Source organism: Python bivittatus, unplaced genomic scaffold (assembly GCF_059951505.1).
Source record: "Python bivittatus isolate LINGU-HERP-01145 unplaced genomic scaffold, Pbiv_v1 ctg000070_np1212, whole genome shotgun sequence".
Classification (NCBI taxonomy): domain Eukaryota; kingdom Metazoa; phylum Chordata; class Lepidosauria; order Squamata; family Pythonidae; genus Python; species Python bivittatus.
This window is the reverse complement of record NW_028277034.1, coordinates 51,459,091-51,485,297: the sequence shown is the minus strand read 5'-3', so window position 1 is coordinate 51,485,297 and position 26,207 is coordinate 51,459,091. Positions and strand designations below refer to the sequence as shown.

At 38.2% G+C, this 26,207-nt stretch overlaps 1 protein-coding gene across 5 annotated transcripts in view; it reads right to left on the bottom strand.

Annotated features, from left to right (window-relative positions):
* Nucleotides 1-26,207, bottom strand: part of RUFY3 (RUN and FYVE domain containing 3) — a 52,723-nt gene that overhangs the window by 19,602 nt on the left and 6,914 nt on the right. For 3 of the 5 annotated variants that reach the window (XR_015794642.1, XM_088133170.1, XM_088133168.1), the window contains exons 2-5: nucleotides 6,851-7,024; nucleotides 4,470-4,587; nucleotides 2,567-2,668; nucleotides 1,459-1,582 (exon numbers count right to left, since the gene is read on the bottom strand). Coding sequence is in view for 4 of the 5 variants with exons in the window: in XM_088133170.1 (XP_087989296.1) it covers nucleotides 1,459-1,582; nucleotides 2,567-2,668; nucleotides 4,470-4,587; nucleotides 6,851-7,024 (518 nt within the window). In the remaining variant the exon portion in view is untranslated. Of the gene's footprint in view, nucleotides 1-1,458; nucleotides 1,583-2,566; nucleotides 2,669-4,469; nucleotides 4,588-6,850; nucleotides 7,025-23,676; nucleotides 23,865-23,960; nucleotides 24,524-26,207 lie in introns of those variants that run through there. The other 2 variants (XM_007441782.3, XM_088133169.1) reach the window with 2 other exon arrangements.

Genomic DNA, 26,207 nt, shown 5'->3' with positions numbered 1-26,207 from the left:
CAGGAATAAACTCTGCAAGTTTTCTTTAAAGTGTATCTCCGAGAACTGCTGTTATTTCCACATAAAATGGATGCTTTATTTGCCATTTTGTTATCTTTTTAATTTATTTTAATTGTATTTTTAATTGGTATTTATTCATTTGGATTGTTTTATTGTGTATGCCATCCAGAGTGATGGGCAGCTATATAAATGCGATAAATAAATAAATAAATAAATAAATAAATAAATAGTTGCTCAATAAAAGAAAAGAACAAAAAGGATGAGATTTTTTTTTAATCAAAGGGAAGTTTTTCCCCTGTACTAACGGTTTTATTCTTTAATATGAGAGTTTTTATTTATTTATTTAACACAATTTCATTCAGATTTTGAACATTTCTTCTGTTGTTACTTGTCCCTTTGCTTCAAGGAAAATGAAGGAAAGAAACTGAAATAACATTTTGGTTTAAAATAATGTTGAAAAACATGAAGGGACATTTTACTATGCATGGTGGACTTGTGAAAAAGCCAAAGACCTTTTGTATCATACAATGATACAAAAATTTTTAAAGTTTAATATTGCAGATACCAGAACTTATTTATTGGGACTTATGGATACTAAATTAGAAAAGATTCACGATGATTAATTTTGCATATGGTAACAGCAGCAAGATTACTATATGCACAAAAATGGAAGAATACTGAAGTTCATACAATGGAGGAATGGATCGTAAAACTGTTCAAATTAGCAGAAATGGCAACTGACTTGTTTGGTCAGGAAGAAAACAAGAAGTGCTTTTTAAAAGACTGGAAACCTTTTATGGACTTTTTGCTAAAAGAAGAAAAAGTGAAATGATGATTTATGGATTTAAAGACTGAAAATATGAAAATTAAATAAGGTGTTGAAGAGATAAGGGGGGGAAACGATGGGTTTGTCAATATATGTTGAAGAGAAAGATGGAAGTCATATTTCATAACTTCAGTTTTCTTTCTTTTTTTCTTTTCTTGCACATTTTTCTTCTTTCTTCTCTTTTTCTTTAGATTTGTCTTCTACTTTTTGTAAAATTCTCAATAAACATGAATTTAAAGAAAAAAGCATTTTGACTTAAAATACACCTGGTAGGAACTAAGAGGGAAGGAGAATGTTTGTTCTAAAGGACATACAACATACAACTGTTTAGAAAAGCTCCATGAGCAGTAGTTAGCATTTGATTGAAGGCAAACATCTGTACAGCAAAATTAGAATGTGCAAATCAAATCAGTAGTCCTCTAGATTCTTGGTTCCTCCAACTGAGAACATCTCAATGTTTTCGTTTAAAAAAGAGGCAGAATCTGTCTTCAGAGTTTAGTGAAGTGACATTTGATTTCGCACAGCCAACATTAAACAGCCAAAATGCAAGAAGGCTAACTGTATCTACAAGCTACAGTAACTCAAGAGACAGCATATCATCCTCAATTATATGTAAACTAAAGATCCAGCACCTGAGAATCCAAGTCTTCACCCTTCATGCAAAAATTTGCATCAATGACATTTAGGCCCACTAAAAGTCCAGCAATTATAGCACCTTCTTCCTCCATCATTAGGGCATTTGGTTCATAAAATTCACTGCAAAACACATTGAAATACAATTTGTTACATCATGGCAGGTGCTTTTACACACACGTTCTATACAGGTATAGATGATTTGGCTACGAAGACCCACATATAGTTTACTTGTCCTTAGCCTTGTTGTTCGCCACCTAGAGTCAGTTTGTGTGAGATGAGGGGCTATATAAATGTGATTGACTGATTGATTGATTGACAGATAAATCAACCAACCAACCAGCCAAACCTTCTGAGGTCATGAGAAGTCCATACCCAGCAGAGCAGCCCTGGTACTTGCATACTCTCGATTCTGTGCTTTCTAAACTCACAATTAAATAAGCTCTTCTGCCACTTCATCTTGGAAGGAAGTTTCTATGGCAGAAACCCTACATCTATCACTTTTCAATCATTCACGTGAAGACACAAGGCATGAAACCTACATTGGGCAATGGGCCACAAGGGGTCTTGCCCTCTAGGTAGGCACAATCCTCATTTCCCAGCCACACTGAGCAGCAGGGCCTGAAGAAGAGTTCTATATGCATTCTTTTACCTTGGACATGTTTTATGGGAACTCCATTATGCAAGCTAGAATTCATACTCTGTTATCCAAGGTAAGAATGTTTCAACCTAACAGCTGGAATGACACAGGAGTTAGGGCTCTCAGAATTCAGAGGAACCCTGAACAGAACCCCAAATGTCCATCAGAGAAACTGCATAAATGTTTTACTACTACATCAAAGTAAACAAAAGACATGTTTGTGGCAATCCTTCAACTTCACTTGGTGGTATCTCACAGATTGGAGAGGAAGAATCTAAGTGCATGATGCTATTCTAGCAAGTCTCCAAACAGAAATGTTTAGATTTCATCCTCTTAAAAAATTCAGAACACTGAATGCAGTGACACGTAGTATAAAAAGTCTGCTCGAAGAGACCAACTGATTTACGTCATGCAAGCTGATTTACTGAAGCCAAGGCTTTCCAGTCAGGGACAAACGAAGTTCTCACCTGAGAATTTCCCTTCTGTTTATCAAAGCTTTCATGTACTCTGAAAGTTTCTTCTGCATTAGCGCCAGACGAAGCCAGGCTCTCCCTCTCCCCACGGGGGTCCTACCAAGTCCCAAAAGCAAATGATAAATGTTGTTACACATAAGGCGGTATGTAATCTAAGTGCCAGATTCTGCACACAAAATAAACAATAAAATTGGGCAAAGAATTTTTTTCCTAATTAGACAGAAGTAAATTATGAAAAACTGCTCTTTTTTACCTCCACACAATTGGTTTAACTTGGGGCAGCCAGAATCACAGACAATATTTCAGATGGGGACACACAGATTTACATGGTAGTTTTTACAATATGTATTGTACTGCTTTATTTTCAAATCCTTTTCCTAGCTGAGCACAGCAATGAATTTGCTTGTTTCCCTCTTGTTCCGTATCAAGGAAACATCTAAACTGAAACAAGGCGAGAAACCATTCCACATTGTCTGTAAGAGATAAAATATGCCAGAGCTTCACTTGCTCCCTCTCCTCCTTTTCCAGGCATTGTGTAGAAGAGAGTGCATGGAAGGAATCATTTCTAATTAAAATTAATTCAGTATGAAATCTAAGCTCAGAGAATTTTCCTTTGCTTTCAGCTCTAATTAAGAGGTAAACAACCTGCAGCCTGTATGCAAAGCTCAACTTTGTTCGCCGGGGATCTTTCGTTTCTTAATTCAAATTTGCAAAAGGATGAAAGTTGACATAACCCCCGCATGTTGCAAAGTTCAACATAACTTTGTACCATGCAGGAACTATGCCAACGTTGATTCCTCTAAGGAGTCACTGAAACGTAACATCTGACTGGGGCACCTAAACTTTTGCATACAACTAAATACATTGCCTCCACTCCTGGAGATAATGTTTAATCAAAATTACTAATAGCCATTTGCAATCTTAGCCTCAATGACTCTTGTCTACTCTTCTTTTCAGAGATGCCCAGCTTGATGGCCATCATTATAGGTCTAGAAACAAATCCAACAGCCTGACTAGCTCTGTATGAAGTCGTTTTTGTCCTTTTGTTTGATCTGAGCCTCCTGGCATATGGCTTTTATGAATGACCACAATTTTACAGTTCTATGGAAGGAGATAAACTTTCATAATCATTTTCTTGCCACATCATGAATAATTTTGATATCTTTCTTATCTATTACTCTTACTCACCATTATCATTTTTCTTTACTGGAGAAATACTTTATTCTCCTCCTTTAATTGCTTTTTCCTCTACCTGGTTCAATGTGATTTTCTCTTTTTTTGAGATGTGGCAGCCAGATCAGATTTTGTGTTGGAGGACTAAGAATATACAGCACGGCCACGAGAATTTCAGAACATTTTGTTTCTGGTTAAGATTAACTGCAGTTTACCAGATAGGCCAATCCAATCGACACTTCTTAACTATGGTTTGTTTCACTGTTTAAAGCAATGGCAAGCAACCTCATAATCCAAAACTTCAAGAAGGTCTTGCTGGGTTTCTGAATGTTTTTACTGAAAGTCTTTAGGGACCATCTGGTTTCCTAAACCTAGTTTAGCTTCATTTACAAACCCAGCTTGCATGGGTATCCTTTCCTGCCCTCCTTTTTCTCCAACCACAGAGGAAGATCCTTTAGTATCTAACATACTCTAACATACTGTACATCTAATACTTCATGTATTGCATCAAGAAAATGCACAAATAGCAAAGCATAGCCATTACAGCCTTCCACTTTTCTCCTTACACCTCTGGAGCAAATAACAGAAACATAAAATGCAGGTGTTATGGACTGGTATCTGAGTCCTGAACGAGTCCCTAGTGAATAAAATTACCGCTCCACAGAATTTCTGAGAAATGCTTGACCAGCATCTCGTTGAAAGAATAGAAGAAGACAACACTTACTTCAGCCCTGGCAGATCTTTAACACTTGCTGTGATTTCTCCAGCTTCAGGGACAAACTTCTCTACCAATTCCAGAGGCCCCCAAAATGACTTGTTTTGGCCCAGAAAGGTCTTCTTGGCTAAAGAAAAACATTTGTGTTTCTAATATCTGAATTGGCATCTCAAGTGGTTTGGGACAGTGGTATTGTATTAGAAATTCAAATACTATGTTTCCAAAGCCCCTCAATATCTTAATCCAGCCTTCCCCAATCACACCTCCCAGGTATGGGTGCACCAGAACTCTGATCATTCCCAGGAAGCATGGCCAATGATCTGTTGGGAAGCAGTAAACCAGGAAGGAATCTCTTAATCCTCACTGATATATTTTTGGAATAATATTGTAACATACATTAGTACATTCATGGGACAATCTTTTAATGTTAAAGTTGCTAATGTTATGTTAAATTATGTTCCAAAACTTTGGAATCTGGCTGTTTTGGGGGAGCTATGGTTATATCAGGCCTGGGGTGTTGCTAAGATAATTATTTTGAGAAATTGGAAAACCAGTCTTATCCCTGATATTACAGATTGGATTCAAGAGATGTGTAATCTATCTGTTTTTGAAAAGGCAGTTTCTTCTACTAATCAAGAAATGACAAAATATATTCTCCTTTGGCACAGATTTTATGGCATTTTGTAACAATAGAGAATCATCATTTATTTTGTTTCATTTAGATTCAGAAACATTTAAATATTGTTTGATTTTTGATGGATAGGTGATCTGTATATATTGTTTAACCCTGTCCCGTTTTTGTTAAGTTGGTTATTTTGCTTTTGTTGTTTTTCATGTTTTCCTTTATTTTTTTTTCCAATTTTGTGTATTTCATCTTGTAAAGCTTAAGATAAATAAACTCTATTAAAAAAAATTAAAAGGAAACAGTGTCTTAATCCATCAAGAGAGTTCCTCATATTTATCTTTTTATTTGCTCAGCTTTGCATCCCTTTTCCTTTCAGAGGAAGAGCTGGACACCAGACCTGGATGCCACAGAAGGAAGCTGCTCACCTTCTCTTCCCCCTCTGCTACTTCTTGCTTTCATACATGTGAGCATCTGGTCCATCTCTTTCTGATTTTCAGCAAGTACACTGGTATCACAACATTTATTACAAAACCAACCTTTATATATGCATCCATAATGAATAACAGTGGATTAATTGAGAAATCCAACAGTATACAAATGAGTACGGATGTCTCTGAAACCACGCAAGGCATACCAACATACATCAACCAGTTTTCTACTTGAGAAATGAAGGGATTTACTGGCTGACATCTCTGCCTCACACTCTAAAGAGGCTTTCTAGCAAGCTCTGAGGTTACTGATGTCCCTTCTCCTGACTTTCTACATCAAAACCTGCTTATTGAGGAATCTGCCAGCATAATTTTGGGGGATGGATTTGGCTTTAATGCCTCTATTTCCTGGGGAACCACGTTTAGAGAAAACAGACCAGGATTACTCCATCTCACTTCACTGGATAAGAGTTTTAACTGCTATCAAGTATCTGTGCAGAGAATTCAGGGCAAAAAAAAAAAAAGGATTAAAAATACATATTACTTAGGTCTTTGAGGGCTGGGGGCGCAATTCTGTCTGGTGACACAGTGATATCAAAAACTTCTCAGCTTTTTGCAGGGAAGGGGACTGGGGGGGTTTTAAGAGTTAAAGCAGAGGGATATATTGTCAGCACAATCTCTATATGCTTTAAGAGCTGCAGCCTGCAGTGCTGTGCCTTGGTGTGTCAAATGCCCTAGGGAGGACTGCTTTGCTATTTTCATTCCTACCTTTTGCCACAGAGCAACGGGGGAAGTGATTAACAACAGCATGCAAAGGTTTTCAGGTCAAGAGTTACACAAAAATATCCTTTCAGTGGGATTCTAGTTGCACTCAAAAAAGTGGGCAATGCCAAGGCAAAAACATTTTGGGGATCAGGACATATTTGGTTCTTCCTCATGCATTTAATAATGTTCCCGTCCTGTTCCATTTAAAAGTATACATTAAAAGTCTTAGTTGATTCCATAAATAAATACATTGACACATTTTTTAGGCTTGGATTCTTATCCTAATGGGGTAGACCTCCAAATCAGGTATTGGACACTGGATATGAAGGTATGTTGAGGGAAACCTGGAAATAAGATCCATACGCAGAAACCCGCCCACTGCCAAGATATGAAAAATAAACACTTCATGCACTTTATTGGTGAAAATGCGTGATCTAAAACTAATGATCCCTTTAAACAGTAGTTTACCTAAGAAAAGCAAGTAACCACATACTGCCCTATCTATAAGTTTATTCCAATTTAACCCTGTGGATATAATCCCCTGAGGAGATCTTCTGTCAATCTGCACCCACCTTTTAAGCCATGTTTAAGGCAGTGCTCCATCACTACAAAGAACTGCTGAAGAGGTGCATAGTCAGAGTCCAAGGTTCTCCCAAGATTAAGAGCGGATTCGATCAAGCCCTTTATGCTTAGTTTCGCCATATTCATCAGATTCATGCGTTCATTAGCCATGAGATAGTTGGGATCTACAACAGAATACATATACAAGGTTTGATAAGAAGCAGGATTGTAATTTCAGTCTCTGTTCCTTGACTGAAAATACCTTTAAGAAAACCAAGGGGTAACCATTGGAAGACCTACAGTTGGAAGACCTGAAGGAGCACGTTAGGGACAGATCCTTGTGGAAAATGTCTAATGTGATTGCTAAAAGGTGACACTGACTTGATGGCACATCATTTTCGTCTTCTTCTTATTCTTCATCATCATCATTATCATCATCAACAGTCATATCTATCAAGGAACATTTCAGCAATGGCTAAAGTTAAAAATAATGCTCGTAGAAAACAGGCAAAGCTCTAAGGTAGCCTTCCCAAAAGATTGAGTTGGACTAAGCTCCCCAAATTTCCACCCAGGTGGTAGAAGACAATTATATGTATGTAGTTTAGGAGGAACAGATGTAGCATTTAACTACATCTACAATATGTGTCATTTAGTGAACAGGTTTTCTCTGGGGATTTATACAATCTTAGAAATCAAGGTAGAGTAAAAGATATTAAATGGGGCAGGGGGGTTCACTTTTTGGGATCTACACGTTTTCAAACAAGGTTGGGAAGCTGAAATCTATTTTGGCTTCCCAGCTGATCCTCCCACAAGCTGACTAATTCCATGGAGCTTCCATGAGGCCTGGGAAGTTGATTAGCTATCAGCTCAGCACTTCCTCCAGCGGAAAACAAAACAATTTTGCAGCATTTCTTCTGGAGCTGTGAAACACTGCTTCATCTTACCCCTCAGATCTAGGGGCTGCATCCTTGCCACCCTTCCACATCCCCCAAGTATAAATCCACACAGCTTCCTTGCTCTGACATGAGAAAAGGTCACAAGTCATTTTCAGAGGATATGTCTCCCTGCCACGACCTGTAGGTCATCCTCTGCTAACAGCTATGGCACCCCATGGATGACTTTACATGCTCTGCTCTGGACATGATACTTTCCTCCTAATTCTGCTTCCAGATGTGGGGTGCATTCATGCACAGTCACAAAGTGGCCTAAAATGACATGTTCCATATCAACAAGCTTATGGATCCAATTGGCTCTACTGGTTTCCTGTGGCATCACCCTTTTTCACCCAGTCCCTGATCTGTTCTCCCACCCCTCCCTAATGGGAGACAATTTGTATAAGTATCAATGATAAATGGCAATTTATTCAGAATACTGTATATAATATCTGAAAAACACTCCTGACCTTATACAGGAGTGTCATCATTCTAGCCTTACAGCTAACACATAAGGGTTGAAGTGTTCCTCAGGCTGAATCATCTGTCTTGACTACAAAGACAAGATATCCAAGAAAAAATTGATTCTCCTCATTAAATTCAATGCCCAACCACCTCCACCCACCTTCTCTATTGTAACTTTGTTATTTGATAACATTGGAGGCCTCAAAATTTAGTGACCAAAAAAAGGCTTATCTATCTTGGAAAAAACAACTTCATTTGCTACAAAATTCTATTACTGAGGATATTCAAGATGTCCTTTCCAATCTAAATCCAATTTTCCAAAGGGCAGAAGTCTTAATATAAAAGTGAAATTGTATTCACTGTGAACTCTAGATGATGTCACATCCACATATATTAAATGTTAGCAGTGTGCAGTGTTTTAAATCTCAAGGCAAAAGGCGCTTTGGAATATGGGGGAAAGTGCAATCCTGGGGAAAGACATGTTTGGTTTAAGAAGCTATAGACCAGCATTTCTCACATTTGGCAACTTTATGATGTGTGGACTTCAACTCCCTGAATTCCCCAGCTTGCTACATTTGAGAAAGACTGCTATAGGCAGACATTGTGTGTACACTTACACAAGCTCTGAAGCACCTTTTGGCTTTCCAATTTATACTGCTGCACAACTCCACTAAGTATTATTATTTCTAACCAAGTCTCCTGGTACAGCTGATTTGCAGACATATTTACAAAGACAATGTGGGTTGCAATCATGACAAAGGCTGATGTTGACAATTCTGTAATGGAAACAGCGAACCAAGAACAGCATAATCTAATATATGGGAAGGAGTGGGATTGTCTAAGAAATTAACTAATGCAATAGATTCTTTTTCCTCTAAGAATGGTTATTTGTATTGCAAAGCATGCATGAATCAACAGTGCATTTAATCAAGCTGTACGACACTTACTTTACACTCAGAGCAGGTTCTCTGGCAGAATCTCCATAGACTAAACCCTTGTCAATTCAGATGCTCTGACTGTGCGGGAAACCTGCCCACTTGCCTTGGCCATGTCCCTTGTGAATAAACTCTGTTCCTAAGCTTGGCAGAAGAGACAAAGCCACTGGCATTCCCCGCTTCTTAAAGAAAATCTTAAAGCTGACTTGCATGCCAAAACAGAAGGCTCAAAGCTTGAATTTAGAGACTTTGGTAGTCTACGGGATAAATAGGCAAATCAATAAAGTAAACATTTCCTCACAAAATGGGAGTCTTCCTTCCCATGAAGAACTGGCATGCTGCTGTGCAACAGAAGGAAGTTCTGACAAGTCCAGGAACCATACCCCTGGACCTGAGTTTGTCTCCAAAGGCCAGTCCAATCTTGAAGCACCTTCAGTGGTTGCTGATTAGGTGCTAGGCTCAGTCCAAGGAGATGGTTTGGGTTTTTTAAAGAACATCTAGGATGAGGGGGAGTGGTGCTGGTTAACTAAAAACAAGAGGAATAGATTATCTTCCAAACAGTTTTATCTGTTTTTTTATGCTTATTGCTCATCTTATTCCAGGAAAGTGATCCTTTTGGCCCCTTGCTCTTCTATTCTTGCAAACATTCCAGCAAACCTCGGTAGAATTTTATTCATAACGTTCTATTAATTTAAACATTCTTCTTTATCTTTGTTCTAAGATGAAGATAGTTTTATATCTACTGTAAACCACCTCAAATATTCTACTGAAGGCAAAATATACCTTTTCTAAAACAGATGAAATAAAATGATAATTAGGATGACAAGAGTCTGACTATAACATTTCAGACCAGTAATTAACTGTAGAAAGCAATGTCCAATTAAATAAACTGGTTAAAAAGTTACTACTGGACTGTTTAACCTTACTATATGCTGCTGCCTAGCATCAGAATAGATGTTCAGATCTTCTTTTCATTTCTGGGTTTTTGGGTTTCATTTTCTCCCAAGTATAGCTTACAATGTTAAACAACTATGATTAGCTGCACCAAACTGAACAAGAAAATTAAGCATAAACAGAACTGAGAGGCTAGATATAAATCTGGGAATAACCAGATGTGAAGAGGACTTAGGATCTTCCAGTTTTTTAAATACAGCAGTTTCAGGGGAGCTGACTGTGATATCAAGACAGGTTACAGCCATCTCCCCACTTAATTTTCCTCAAGCATCTCATGTGCTTTGTGAAATAAAATTAAGGATGCTTCCATGCCATCTCTGTTTTCACTCCTCAGCCCCTTTAAAAACTGGATGAAGACCATCCTCTATCATCTTTACTTTTGTTCCAAACACAAACACTGAAAAGGAGCAAAAATGTAATTTAATCGCCCTTCCACCCCTATAATGCTAGAGGTCCTGATTTCCCCTTACCTCCACTTCATACAAATAGAAATAAAATAAATATAACAAGCATGTGTCCTTGCTTCAGGATTCATGTGTTTGTTTCATTGTATGCAAACAAAAAAACAATAACAAAAAAAAAGTCTGAGCAGTTTCCACAAAGGAGACAGCAAAGTCATCAAAGCCATCTTTCCTCTTGAAAGACCTGCTGGGAGCTGGGAAGCATGGTGCGGTAAGAGGTCCTGCAAATGGGGAAACATCTCACACTCTCCAAAGAGCTGCATGTCAGAGAAGGAACTAGTTTTATTGTGGTTTCAAATACACCACAGCCAAGATATTTCTAAATGGACTTAGCTGCGGAATGGTATGAGATCACACAGATGCGGTGCTAATTTAATTTATTCAATTTAGGTACCGCCCTACTCCAAATTGACTCTGAGTCATATATAATAAAACCAAACAAAATAGAAAATACAATATAATAACATTACAGTACAAAAGAGTACAGGAATCAATGGCAAGTCCAGTTAATAACACCCACACCCCCAAACAAATCCAACAGGGGCCCCAACTATCCTAACCCAAGACCTGGGAGAACAGCCAGGTCCTTAAAGCTTTCCCAAATGCCACCCAGGTGGGAGCCACAAAGATCTCAGGGGGAGCCTCATTCTAGATGTGCTCGGACAGAGAAGGTACACTTCCTGGGTCCTGATAGATGACACTCTTTAATTGAAGGGACCCAGAGTACGCCAACCCTAATTTGGAAGCAAAGGTAAGTTTCTTTATAGGTATCATAAAGGGTCCTTTATATTGTTCTCCAGGGCAAACAAGAGTCAACAGTGCAAAATTCAGGGGGTAAGTTTACACCTCCACCCCAAACTTCACAGTACTGATTAGATTCCCTCCATGATATTACTACATCCTATTCATAGCTCTTCCATATACTTTCTAGAGCTGGGCAAATCCTTTGAGAGGTACTTTGGAACATCTGCATGTTCAGAATATCGCTTTTGGAATAATTAAAACAACCATGTCTTTTTCCAGGTTCATGCAGCTGTTTTGGAACTTGCTCCTGGCTGTCTTCATACGTCTGTGAAAACACAGCCACCTCACACATGTGAAAATGGAGGGGAATGGGTTTTGAAGATACTGAGGGTACCTGGAAAACGATACAACTGCTTTAACCACTCCAGAAACAGTCCTTTATTCTTGCTCCCACACCTCCCAAAGAATTCAAAACCTACTACTTTCTCTTAAACTAAGACTAGAACTAGTCACATGTTGACAAATGCACAGTCCCAACCTAGATTTGTTAGAACTGATTAGTACCAGATGAGATGCTGAAGTAGAACTAAAATCATGTCCATTTTTCATATTTTCATTAGGCTGAGCTTTACTTTTTCCCAGATACAAAAATCTTTGGAAGCAACACCTTTCTGATGTAAAGTGGGAAACAAGGAAATGCACAAAAGCCACTCGATTATATTATAAAATGTAAATCCACAGAACTGAAAGCTTACAGTTTTTTGTCATAATGTCAAGACTGATTCTATCAATTTCTGCATTCTTGCCCAGAAGCGTGGCACAGAAATTCTCCAACCATAGCCAGATGCTGCTTCATTTGTTACCATTCTTTCCACACTGAACAGTGGCATATGACACACAGGCTGCATTTACATCACACATACAGCCACAAACCAGCCAACCACATTTTCGCCTACTGTTTTGGCAGGAGCTGCCTTATGTATGGTTAGTTTATTATTCCATGTATTCTATGAAACCAACAATTTGTGAACCCAGCTGTAATCTTGCTAACCATTGGTAACCAAACAGGGTGAGCAAACATTGCCAGCAACATCAAGTTACAAACACCATGTAACACAACACAATTTTACTTGCTCATTCACTTATAAAGGCTACTGTTCTTTTAAGTGATGCATAAGTAATACTGCAAAGAACATGAATTATTATGTTTAATTCGTGGCCTGCTCCAGTTTGTGATAAAATCTAGTCAGTCAAAAACTAGTTTTAAAAGCAAATGAAGGCATAAGTGAAAGAAGCTCCACCATACAATAATCTACACCCCTGTAAACAGATTTTTTTCCCGCAAGATCCGATATCAAAATTGAGCCTAGCTTAGAGGAAAAGCTTAGGGAGATAGACAAAATCTGTCAGGGGGAGAATTCTATTCCTCTTATCCACACATTCCTTTTGTTCTTAAGCAGAGTTTACTTTTGTTCTTAAGCAGAGTTTGGTTTGCTGCTTTTCTATATTTTTGAGACATGGTCACACTCTCATTCTTATCTACTTGGAAGCCAGTTCCACTAGGTCCAAATTATTATTGATAATAATAATAATGATAATAATTTATACTCCCAGTGAGACACTACCTTGACATGGTTGTGGGGCTTGCATGCTCCAAGGAGGATGAGAGTTATGCCGGAGGTTCAACCATACTGGACAGGTCTCATCAGAGGAGTCAGACGAAGAGTGTCTCTTCCATAAACAATATGGTGAGACATAATTTACAGAAACCTATACTGGATCAGTCATCGCCTGGGTCAACAAGGACCACGCTAGGTGTTCTAATTCCTGGACATCTGGTGACAAGTGGGCTACAGGACTCAGAGCTGTTGGCTGAGCAACCAGGGCCAGCAGCTGGAGGACTATTGGAAGAAAAGCTGTTGCCAATCCAGCAATGGAGAGACTGCAATGAACCAGCCAACACCTGACATAGAAGAAACAGTGCAGTTCTGGACGCAGCTATGGGACAACCCAAAAAAATACAACAAGAATGCAGCTTGGATAAAGGAGGTAAATAAGAATAAAAAAGAAGCTGAAATGAAAGAGCTTGTAATTCTGCTGCAAGAAGATTGCACAGATTGACTACAAACAACATCATGGCAAAGTAATAACACTGGTACATTGGAATATCTGTAAGAAATACCATTTGCCTGTAAGCAAGAATTGGTGGGACCACAAAACAGACAAACTAATAGAAAATGAAGAAGCTAAAGTGCTCTGGGACTTTAGAATTCAAACAGGCAAGCACCTGCCACACAACACCCAGACTTAACAACTGTTGATAAGAAAGACAAAAAAGTCTGGATAGTGGACATTGCAATACCTGGAGACAGCAGAACAGAAGAGAATGAACTGGAGAAAATCACAAAATACAAAGACCTGCAAATAGAAGTAGAACGACTGTGGCAAAAGGAAGCAAAGATAGTGCCCACAGTAACAGGCGCTTTGGGTGCAATGCCAAAACATCTGGAGCACCCCTTGAAGACCATCAGCATTGACAAAATGGCCATCAGTCAATTGCAAAAGGCAGCTTTACTTGGAACAGCTTCCATCCTGCGACAATACATTTAACACCATCAAACAAGATCTGCCTATCCCAGGTCCTTGGGAAGGACTCAATAGGAGGATAAAATGCCAAATCCAGTCTAAACATCTGGCTGACTGTGCGGCCAACCATAATAATTTATTAAACTTGTATGCCACCCAACTCTCAATGGCTCTTATAATTAGGAATATACATGCCTAGGAATGAAGTATTTTTGTTACATTTCAATTATTTCTCTGAATGTCTAATACAAGTTCCTATACATTTGTTATATGTAACTGTTCTTTCCTCCATAACACATTCTCCTATGGCAATAATGAATATTCACAACTGTGCACATGCACTCAGTATATACAGGCCAATTGTGTTGAAGTAGTGCGCCAAAAGGACAGGACAAAGACCGAAACTTTGAGATGCGAGTTGGAGGCAGCCATGTTTAACATCTGCTACAAGAAATTAACAGAAGAAACTAAGCAAGCAAATGCATGGGTGTGGCAGAAAACATTTACTAAAGCTTTTAAAAGTCTATAATAAAAGAGGAAACAGTCAAGAATGAAGGGTATAAATGAGGAAACAAAAGGTTTACAATGTGTACCCTTTAATGAATCACTGAACCTGGAATAAGTGTACTGTGATGGCATTATACCTTTGGAATGACATCCCTTTCAGAAACTATTCAGGGGTTCCTCTTTGCTGGATTTTTTGAGGACTTAAAAGATTTATTTGCTCCAGTCCAGATATGATCAAGTTTAGAATATTCTTTTATTATCTGCTGCCAGGTGTATGGGCTGTATCAATTATTTATATATTTAATATTATTTTTAGGATTTGGTTTTGTATTTTTAGGTAGTAATTACTTTTACTTTATTTTGAAAAACAGGTTATATGTCTACTGAAGTATATAGCAAGGTAGAGTCTGGCTTATATATATATATATATATTAGCCCTCTAGAAGGAGACCGCTATCTAGTGACAACCTATGGATTGTAATGCGGACTATGCTCCTTCTAATAGTTACCAAGAGTAGCCCACAACTAAAACAAATAAATAAATGACGGTATGGATGCATATTGAGAATGCAATGGACATGACTGCATTAAGAGAAAATGCATATTTTAACCGAGAAAAACGCAGCACAATATGGGCACATCCAGGTGACGACCACTGGAAAGCCATGAAACTTTCAGCTCAAAAGACAATAAAAGCCACGAGAAATGGAATGGAAATAATAGCAGGAAGATGTTGGGGTGGCACGCACCTTCTGTATCATCGCGCAATTGCTCCACCAAATCTGTCAAATCCTCCCAAGAGTCTTTGCAAACAGCAAAAAAGGAAAAGAAAGAAAATGTCATGCAAGACTGAAAAAAAAATCAAGGTAAGAAAAGGAACAACAGAAAGGGAGGTTGTTATACAGGAAACATACTGAAATTATCTAAGATTTAAAATTTTAAAAGGTAGTTTTGATTACGATACTGCACAGTAATATAGAAAATTAAAGAGACAAGAAAGAATGAATTTTTTAACTAAGTCAAAAAAGCATATTAAGTATATTTTTATTAGTATTATTTAATAATATTATTATTATTATTTTTAAACATGGTTAGAATGAATTTGTAACCTGCCTTTTTATGGAATAGAAAGTTTCAAGAAGCTATATACCAGTCTCCAAAACTACTTTTAAAATTATTGGAGATCTCAGTATAAAAGAAGAAGAATCTGTTCTGGTCTTTTGCACCACAATAATTATCTCTATTTTTATTTTTTATTTATTTATTTATTAAATTTTTCAACCGCCCATCTCCCTCCAATGGGGGAACTCTGGGCGATTCACAACAAACATTAAAAACATAAAATATATAAATACATAAAACCTTAATTAAAAACATTACTAAAATCTCTATGCTAAAACAACCCATTATGTATCCTTTGTGCATAAATTATACCAAAGATATTGATAGCATCATGTTCAGTACAGCACCATATAATGAATCTGACCCTACCACGAATAGATTTGTTCAATCAAAATGAAAATTCCAAAGAGACAAGAATGTATAAATTGCCCATAATTCACCATCTTGGTGAACAGGAACCATTCATAAACCCAACATTCTGGGATAATATTTTCTTTCTCTCTGCGTTCCTAATTCAAACTCAATAAGTAGTCAAAACAACTTGTGTGCAAGCATTTCTTCCTAATACAATATAGGAAGAATGATTAAATACTGGAAACCATTCTGGTTTCCTCCCCCAGAAAAGCTTTAATAATCTCATCTGTGCGCATGCATAAACTTGCAAGTAGCAGAGAAACAGACATTTGTACAATGCTTTTAAAAATCCAGTACATACGAGATTCCCATATCTCACAATCGATGCCCAAATTCCTGTTTTCATTCTCCACAGGAACTATTATCTTGCCCTCTGACCACTTGAAAACATTACTCAGTAACTTTTTCTGGCTTCTAAAATTTAACCGTGCTGTCTGTACACGTTTAACTATATTGCATAGGCATAAAAAGCTGGTAACATGGAGTTTACTCATCAGCTAAAACATAATGTGGTTTAGTTTTGGCTTAGTGTGATGGACAAAGTGGTTCACTTGCTTCAATTGGGGGCAGTAAACTAGTCTGAAATTTTGCTTTAATACTGGCTTATTGATAGCAACCATAGCTTAGCAGGATGTATGAAGGGAAGCACAGTTTGTTGGTAGTTTCCTAGCTTAATTCTGGTTTGTTTTTGTGCTTTGCCCAAGGCATTGATCAGGTTTGTTTTTTATCCACAAAATGTCTGAGGGAAGTGTCGCCAGGAAGAAGGCAAAGTACCCTAAGAACTGACCAGATAATAAACCAGCCAACGTTGCAGTTCTTCAAGACAGTCTCGTTTTTGACATTTTGAAGAATCCACAATTTAATGCTAATATGACAGCCCTATTCCTTTCCTACCCTCAACGTTACTCGCAGGAACAATGTCGGATTTTCTCCTCCATACAAATATATGAGAGTGGCTGTTGCTACAGCCATAGAACCTGTGGCCAATTCTCATGGAGAACACGATGAGATAGTTCCACAGGAAAGCACAAGATCATGCAGCTTACAGCCAATGGACACAGACACATGATAATGGGATAACTGCTAATGAAAAGTCTCCTTTCCATACACACTGTGTTCTTCACATGCAATAATATTTCAGATTACAATATCCCATAATGAATATTGCAATATATACAATTTTAAATATATGTGCTCAAGGAGATCCTTTCCAAAGAATGCAGCCCACTTTTAACACCAAGAAGCAGAATAGATTAAAATTTAGTATTTGCTGTATTTTTATTCTTTCCAACAGAATATTGGAAAGAAGTTAGGTAAAGGAGCTTGTCTGTCTATCAGCGGACTACCTGCTCCCTAGGACATCTACTGATCCCACACACTCCAACAGGGAGGCCCTACTCCAGGTCTCCTCTTTGTGCCACCTTATGAGACCTTGGAGGTATGTCTTCTTGTTGGCAGCCTCTGATTTTTGGAACAATCTACTGCCTCCCTAAAGCTCTGCAGGCCTTTAGAATGGCAGTTGTATTTGTTGTAGACTTTTTTATGCCACCCACAGTCATATCAATGTTATCTATCTATCTATCTATCTATCTATCTATCTATCTATCTATCTACCTACCTACCTACCCACCCACCCACCCACCCACCTGATAACTCTCCAAAAACTGAACTGAACAAAATCAAAGTTGGTGGGTGAAGAGAAGCTAGAAAAAGAAAGATCTACTTTGAAGATGGGCCAGATCCTGTTGGATGCTGCAGAGAAGAGCATTCCAGAAAAAATCCCCCCAAAACATCTCTAAGAGAGAGGCTGTTGGGAAGCAGCTCAGAAAGTTGGCGACTTCTCCATCCTCAAGCCCCCCTCTAGAGCTTTTAATAGGTTGGAAAGAATTCCAGAAGCCACGCTGTGCCTTCTTTCTTGTTTCTGTACAAAAGAGCAAACTGGATTACATTCCAGAGATGTTGCACTATATTCAAACAACTGTAAAGCTGAAACGTAAACACACTTCAACCCACTGAAATTAATGGAACTTCTTTCTAGGTATGTATGTGCTTCCAATTTCATAATAAAACAGGGAAGGAAGGAAGGAAGGGAGGGAGGGAGGGAGGGAGGGAGGGAGGGAGGGAGGGAGGGAGGGAGGACTAGCGGTTTGCAGAATTGGTCCCCTGCTAAAGAGAAGGGAGAAACTAAGAGCACTAGTCACCTTCACTCTCACTTCTTTTGTCTGGGCTACTGAGAAGGTGCTGCAGTTATCCAACTGATATTTCCATTACAGGGCCTGAAACTCAGGACCCAGAAAGGGGCAAGGAAGGAGTTCTCTGCAATGGGAAGATGGATCCACAATGTCTAAACACCTGAGCTTTGGAATGTTAACTAAGTCATCACTAAGAACACAGAAGTTCAGAACTTCTTTCAAACCACTACAGAATCCTGGTGCAACAGTGCCCTTAGAGTATATTCACTGATTTCTGTGAGAATGAAACTAGATATCAATGAACCTCTTTAAGTTAGATCAAGATCCAGCTTAGCAAGCCATTGTTAATATTAATAATTTATCCATCTTTCCAAAGCATTTCAAAAGATATTTGGAAGAGGTAAGAATGGCAATCTAGAAGCACTTCTCAGCACTCAACAAATGTTAGAGAACTCTCACAATACAAGATAAACTGTTTCCCATTTCACTCTGTGATCAAGAGTAGTTTTGTTAGAAACTTGCTAAAGATGTTAACACTAAATATTTTAGCTATCGATGATTACCAGCATCCTTACTCCTCTTATTATCATATATAAAAAAGCATAAATCAGTTTCTCAAAGCAATGAAGTTACCTTTAAAACAAATTACATATGAATACAGCTGGGCAGTCTAAATTAGATTTTGGCTTCTGGGTTTTTCAGGTAAGTGATTGCTATTCCTCAACTGATGGTTAAAAAACTCTCATTTTTAAAAGAAAATCTGTAACTGACAAGTACTTTTAATAAATACGTACATATGCACCCACAGCTGGAAGCAAAGACCAGAATCTAATTAACTGTTTGCATTATGGACAACACTTCCATGTAAGACATATTTCATATTTTCTTTCTTTTTTAATTAGTTACCCACTATGAGCAACTCTGCTAGAGAGCTGCTCTAGAGAGCACTGTATCTTTCCAGGGTGGTTTTTAGCGTAAAGAAAGGAGATTAAAAACTTCTGGAAAAAAATGGTGAGCCACGTAAATCTTCAAACTGTTATACTATTCATGATTACTCAGGAAATTCCACTAAATTCAGTGGCATCTACTCTCAGGTATATGTGCACATCAATTTGCCCTCCTAAGCTGAGACATATTTCTCTTAATCAAAACAAATCCTTCCCTATTTTTAGCAGAATAAAATATGTACGTTTCAAAAACAACATACAGTATCTTGACTACTACTAGCCCACAATCATTTTCCTTATAAGTTATAATTAAATTCTAACCTACAGTGGCAAAAATTATTGCATTCCCTTTCATTTACAAGTATTTGTCTGATGTGAACCATATAAGGTGCATTTATGTGGATGTATGTAAATGTGGGGATTTCTCAGAAACTACCTTTGAAATTCTTTACACAGTAAAATCCAGCTTTATTCAAACATAAAACCCATTGGGTTTAATGAGGCTCTCGCCACAGAAAGAGGGTTCATAGACTGAAATCTTAGTTTCAAATAAGTTTATCGGAAGAATGCTACTGTGAAAGGAACAGGTCTAGAGTTACCTTGGGTGAAGCAAATTGGGTGAGACTGAGGATCGCAGCCATTATTGATTAAAGTTTGGGATCCCTAGCTGCTTCAAAAACCATTTAGCCAACAGCCAGCTTGGTTCCAGATCATATAAAACAGAGATTACTGTATTGCTTCAAACTGGTAGAATTCAATATTGCAAACCAGCTGCATTTTGAGTCTCCCTTTACACACTGCCTCCCAAAAATACTTTCTTAGAGCCAGACAACCTTGAGAGCAATAATCTACATTGTAAAAAAGGCCAAAGGCCAAATATTATATGAGTAGATTTATATTGAGTCTGTTTTGCTTAACCATGATTTATCACTAAATCACAACTCTCTGAGATCATGCATTAGGGTAAAAAAACAATGGTTTGCAAGCCATAATGACAAGTTCATGTAGTATGCTAAAACGAAACCAAGTAAATCATACTATGGCTTAGTTCAGTGTATGAATCCAGTAAGTAACTGCACAGAACAGTTAAGCGTATAACTGCACGAATCTTGGAAGACACTATCTACCAAAACAATGTCATTTCAGCGGCTATGATAAACACTAGTTTCAACTAAGTGATTGCTTAACAGTAAGATTAATTACATTTTAACAGCTTCCAGACAATATAAAACTGGAAATTTAGAACATATATTGCTAACTCCATATACTTTGCAAATAAAGATTTGCTATGAAGATTTTGCTACATAGATCTTATATTGATACAAATGCATGCTTTTCAGACTAGTCAAAATAATGTTTATTGGGCTGAAAAATGGCCTATCTGTGTAGTTTTTAATCAATATATGGTTTTTCTTTATACATTTTTATCAATGTATGTATTCCTGCAGAAGGTTTACATAGGCAAAATGATATTCCCAGTGTCTGGAATATCTATCCAGTGCCTTCTTTAACAATATATATTTCTAGAGATCTAAGAATTACATAAGGAATTTAAGATTGCAGCATCCATGATTTTATGAACCTTCCTAGCTAGCTTACCTTGTTAGAGCTTGGAAGCTAAGCAGAATCAGCTCTGGTTGGAAAGATAATTCCAGGACTGTAGGCTAGACCAGGAAGTTGAGAAAACATCTCAGAAGAAGGCAGTGGAAAGCTACTTCCATACTGTTGCCAAGAAAGCAAGATGGTTGGGTCCATGAAGTCACCAAGAGTCAAGTTCAACTCGAAGGAGATTTTTCTTATTGATCTTTCCTTAACTCTGAGTTCCACAACAATATTAGAACTAGGATAAGGAATGTAGGTTGCTTACTATCAAACTAACTTGTTAGAGGTTTCCCCCAAAGTCTTTTCTATGTCTCATTTGCCTTTCTGACCAGGTACTGTTTCTATTGGATTCATTAGTATTTCCACTTGAATTAAATTGTGCAGATGACTTCACCTGATTATCAGAATGGTATGATCCCTAGAAACTCAGTAATTAATAGCTAAAGGAAAATCATCACTGTAGTTAAATGTTAGTTATTAAAACACAATTTATTACAGCTGTAGAAACTGTTGGGGTATATTGGAAAGAAGGTCAATCAGAGAAGGGGTTCTCATAAAACTGGAAAGTGTGTAGCAACATGCACACACATACATATGCACACACACACACACACACACACACACTTTTACAGCTAATATTCAATTGCTCATATACATAAAATACAGCTAATAGTCACTGATTTTCTCTGTTAAAATAATATTATTCCTTTTATCATTAGTAACCCAAGGTGAAATAACTTCCATGAATGTTATAACTGCTGAGAATATATTCTTCCAACAGGGTCAGCTCATGTGCATTAGCCCAACTTTAGATGCTAAAAGTGACTATAGATTTTGTTCAGCAGTGAAACGTGGAAGGGAACCAAGGGCCCCTAATTGCATTTTCTTCCAATTTTCTACCACAACAAAATCACAGTTCATGTTTAGATGGTGAAAAGCCCTATATGCATGACAGTTGTGAATTATTTACCACTGTGTGATTGTCGGTAAGGGCAATAAGAGGTAACGGTAAGTTCAGAGAAAGAATGTCAAATGCAGACAGAATAAAAAGGTCTGCATTTATTTTAAATAATGCAAATTATCTAATGATACTAATGCTGCTACTTCCAGGATTTTTTTTCAAATCCAAACACTTTAATTTTTAATCATTTTTATGGACTCCAAAGCTTGTGGTCACCTCCTTTAAAAACGGAATGTACTGTAGAAGTAGTTTGGTGTCACCTATGCCAAATGCTTTCAACTTTCACCCTTACAAAATACTGCTCATTATGCATTCCAGAAAGTCATCATAAAGGATACCTGCCTCTACTTCTGAACTGCTTAGTTTATATAAAATTAGAAATAAAACAACACCAGGGCATATCTCAAAGGAATTTGTGTAAATGAACCCTTAAATCTCAGTTTGGATGCTTTTTTTAAGGGTTCATTTACACAAATTCCCTTGTTTAACTCAAATAAGTGGCATCTTAAAGACATCCTTTTCAACGCCTGGGTGTAAAAGCGTTTAAAATTACAATGGGCAGCCAGAACAATGAAGGCTTAAGCAGAGATTAAGTGTGGGATAATCTCCTGCAAAATAAAGTTTCCATATATTAAAATCATTTCTTCATTTTCATTTCATTAGCTTCCACTTTTCCTTTTGTTTGCCTTCCAGTTAAGAACTGAACAGTCCTCTCCTGGTGTCTCAAATGTAGGGAAGTGCCTGTGAATGCTGTATGCGCGTAGTGGGGCCATATGATAATATTAGCCAGCAATTAGACTTCCTATTGCGTGAAACATCCCCAAGGATGGCAGGTGCTGCTTTTCTATCTAGAGTCTATAATTTATTGCCACTATATCATGGATCAAAAGCTTCCAGAAATGTTTTCAGCTAGAAGCAGAGATTGGGAAAACAAAGCCACCCAAGGCAGTTACCTGTGCTTCATGTCTGGGTCAGAGATGGGAACCAACAAAGAAAGAAAAAATCAATTGGCTGTTCTCTGTGAAAGTAAGGACTGAGAACCAGCCTCAGTTAACTCTGGATTTTATACAACAAATCATCCTCACCTTGAAATGGGCTCAGGTAATACAAGGCTGCCTGTTGTGACACTGTCAAACAGCACCGGATTCCACACCTGTGAATATTACACTGGGGCATGATATTGCAAAAGTCTGTTCTCACTTTGCTTCAGAAGAGCTATTATGATAAGAATCCAGTCAGTACAGATTTGAACAGGGAGCTGAATCCAAATCAGCTCCCCCAGATGCTTCCTGGTTTTAAAACAAAGCCTTTAAACCAGGGAGCTAAATGATACCCTTTATACAATTCCGTTTCCTCTATCCCCTATAATTTCCCTACTAACTTATCTGCTCTTCCTGCCAAAGCAGACCACCATGAAGTCTCACCTGAAGCCCCAAAGGACATATTTTCTACTTATGCCATCTAGATTTTAAACCATAAAATTCCTTCCATATCAGTAAGTGGCATATTTTTTTTTTTTTTTAAAGACAGCTGCTTCAGTACCTAACCCCATCATTTTATTTTTGGCAACTGTCCAATATAAAAAATAAACCCCCTTTTTCTTAAAAAAAAAAAAAATACTTTAGGAGGTTGAAATCCCATACTGAAATATCAAGATGAATTTTCTTTCGAGTGCAGAACAGAACGCCCAGCCTCAGCTTATTCTGCTAGATCTTGCTGCAAAGAGCCCAGGTGCCCAAGAAAAACAGAGTAATCCAAGGGAAGTCAACTGTTTTTCCTGCTGCTGACCTTAGCCTTCAGCCAACGTTTCCGTTCCACAAAGCCGCTGCTTTTTAAATCAGACTCGGAGCCGACGGCACGGACAACTTTCAAATTAAATAAGGTCATTCAGTGTATAGTAAAAAGGCTAAGTTTGGCCCCCAAGCCCTGGAACCGGGGGGGGGATCCACACATCCCAGTCCCCACCACTTTATACTGCAACAACAAGGGTTGGAGGGCAGAATGTGCAACTGTACCTTCTTGGCTAGGTTCGGGATCAGGTGTGAGAGAGATGTCATCCAGCTCTCTCAAACACAGCCATTCTCCATCCATGGACACTCGGAATTTGCAAAGATAGATGGTTTCCATGGCAGCCTGTGTGATCTTGTCTGTGGTGGGAGTTGGCGTATCGCTTTGAGGCGTCAGAGCAGACATGATGACTCAGCTGATACAACAATAAAGCAAATTTGAAAAAAATAAAATCAAACCAAATCATAAAAAGGAAAAATCTTCCCGTCGAAGAGAAAAAAAAATCAAATACCTTGCTGGCGCAGGAAAGATTTGCTCGAGATCAGACAATGCACTACTTTGAGGAAAGCAAGGCACAGGGGAAGGGGGGAAGATGCCCCTTCTCAGCTGTTTCCCGTTCTCGGCTTTCTTCTGCAACGCTGCACACCCGCGCACGCACACTCGATTTGGCTAGGAGCTATTATTCCTAAAGAACCACCTCAAGCAAGGCCTCTGCATCGGGGGGGGGGAATAGCCTTCTTTGCGGTCTCCTAAAAAAAGCCTTTTCTTAAAAAAAAAAAAAAAAAAAGATGGTAAAACAAGAAGGAGAAGAAGAAGAAGGAGAAGAAGAAGAAGAAGAAAAGGTATCCAGGATCCACTGAGATCTACAGCTGCTCTCTCTCTCTCTTTCCTCCCTTCAGATCAGCCCAGATACAGAGTGATAATAGGACTGGACTGTGCGCAGTTAAGGAGGGTGTTGACCAAAATGGCTGACTAATGAACTGAAATGAAAATTCAGACTCATGTGACCAGCTTGCTCTGAGCGTATGGCAAGCAATTCCCGAGATGCTTTATAGATGCTGCCGATGCAGGAAGAAGAACGGAGCTGATCTTGCTCTCGACATCCCCAGCCTCTGCTCAGCCTGGGCTAGTCCAACCCACCTCAGGGCACAAAGAGATCTATATATAAACATGCTTCCATCAACTTGAACTGAGGCTCAGATGTTTACAGAATGGGGTTTCCAAAACACATTTAGCACACACTTAGTATTTTAGCAAAGAGGTCTATTTCCTGACCGGGGAGTCTGCGTCCCATAAATGCATCCGTTTCATGTGTATTTAACACCAATGCCAGGGGAAAAAAAATTGAAAAGGGATTCTGCTAAATACCCAATGCTTTGCATACAGAGATATTATTTGCCACATAAGTAATGTACAAACTCCAACAACAGCATGTTTTCAAAGAGGATGACAGCATATTTTGTAGCTAACGCCAGTTAAATAGTCTGAAAAATTCAAAGGCACCACAGACACAACCGAACTGGTTGGTCTGCAGCAGAAGTCATAACCTCAGTTTGCGACTAATGTAAACAGATTTATTTACCTCCCAAGAGAATAATAAGGAAAAAGACACTGCAGATTCCGGTTCCTGGAGATACTCATTACCTGTTTATTATGTTTACCCTGGGATAATTTTCATAAGTTCACTTCATAAAAAGTGAAATATAACCCTAGAAGAAATTATCATTGGATGGATATGAAATGACGGAAATACACTCATAAGAGAAAAACAGACTACTATTCTAGATAACAGGACTGCTGTTCCAAAGTCATCTTAGATCTTGCTTGAATCTGCCATTAAGAACTTGCTTGAAGTAGATATAGCCACTGTATGCTTATGAGGTAAAGAACTAAGAAGAATACTGAATATTTGAAACCAGGAATGGGCAATTAATGCCCTGAGACTAGACATAGCTAAATCAAAACCCTTATGGAGGAGATCAGATCTTTCATAAGAGCTTCCTGTCTTTTCCTCTAGGATACTGCTTAAGAGTATCACCTAATGCGAAGAGAGGACTCTTTGGAAAAGACCTTGATGCTGGGAAAGATTGAAGGCAAAAGGAGAAGAGGACAGCAGAGGATGAGATGGTTAGATAGCATCACTGAAGCAATGAGCATGAAACTGAGCAAACTCAGGGAGGCAGTGAAGGACAGGAAGGCCTGGCGCGATATGGTTCATGGGGTCACGAAGAGTCAGACATGATTTAACGACTGAACAACTGCTTAAGAGAGAAGGAAGAAGTTATCAGAAAAAAGGGGCTCTCAGAGGGTGAGTGAATTTACTTTTGGCTGTAGCTCATTTCATTTCCATCTACCATGTGGCCTCCAACAATTATCTGAGGGACTGTAGATGGCAACAGAAAAAAAAAGGTTGCCCACCAAATTTTAAGCCATAGGCAAGGCTTCAGAAGAATGTGACTATTGACCAGATCTGGCAATATTATAATAAAACCCACTAAGAACAAATATTAAGCCCTACGAATAAAGTAGAACTCTACTTACAAGATAAGAGGCCTATAGCTAGGCAATTATGATTGATAAGCCATGCTCGAATAACAAAACATTATATTGTTTCTTTTGCAGAGAAAATGATACCTTTTTTGCCCATTCCGGACTGAAATTCCCACAGCCGATTCTTCGATGAATATACAGAGATTAAGGAGAGTTTCCTTGTGTGACAATCAAAGGTTTAAGAGCTGCTGGCTTTACGTGCTCAGAA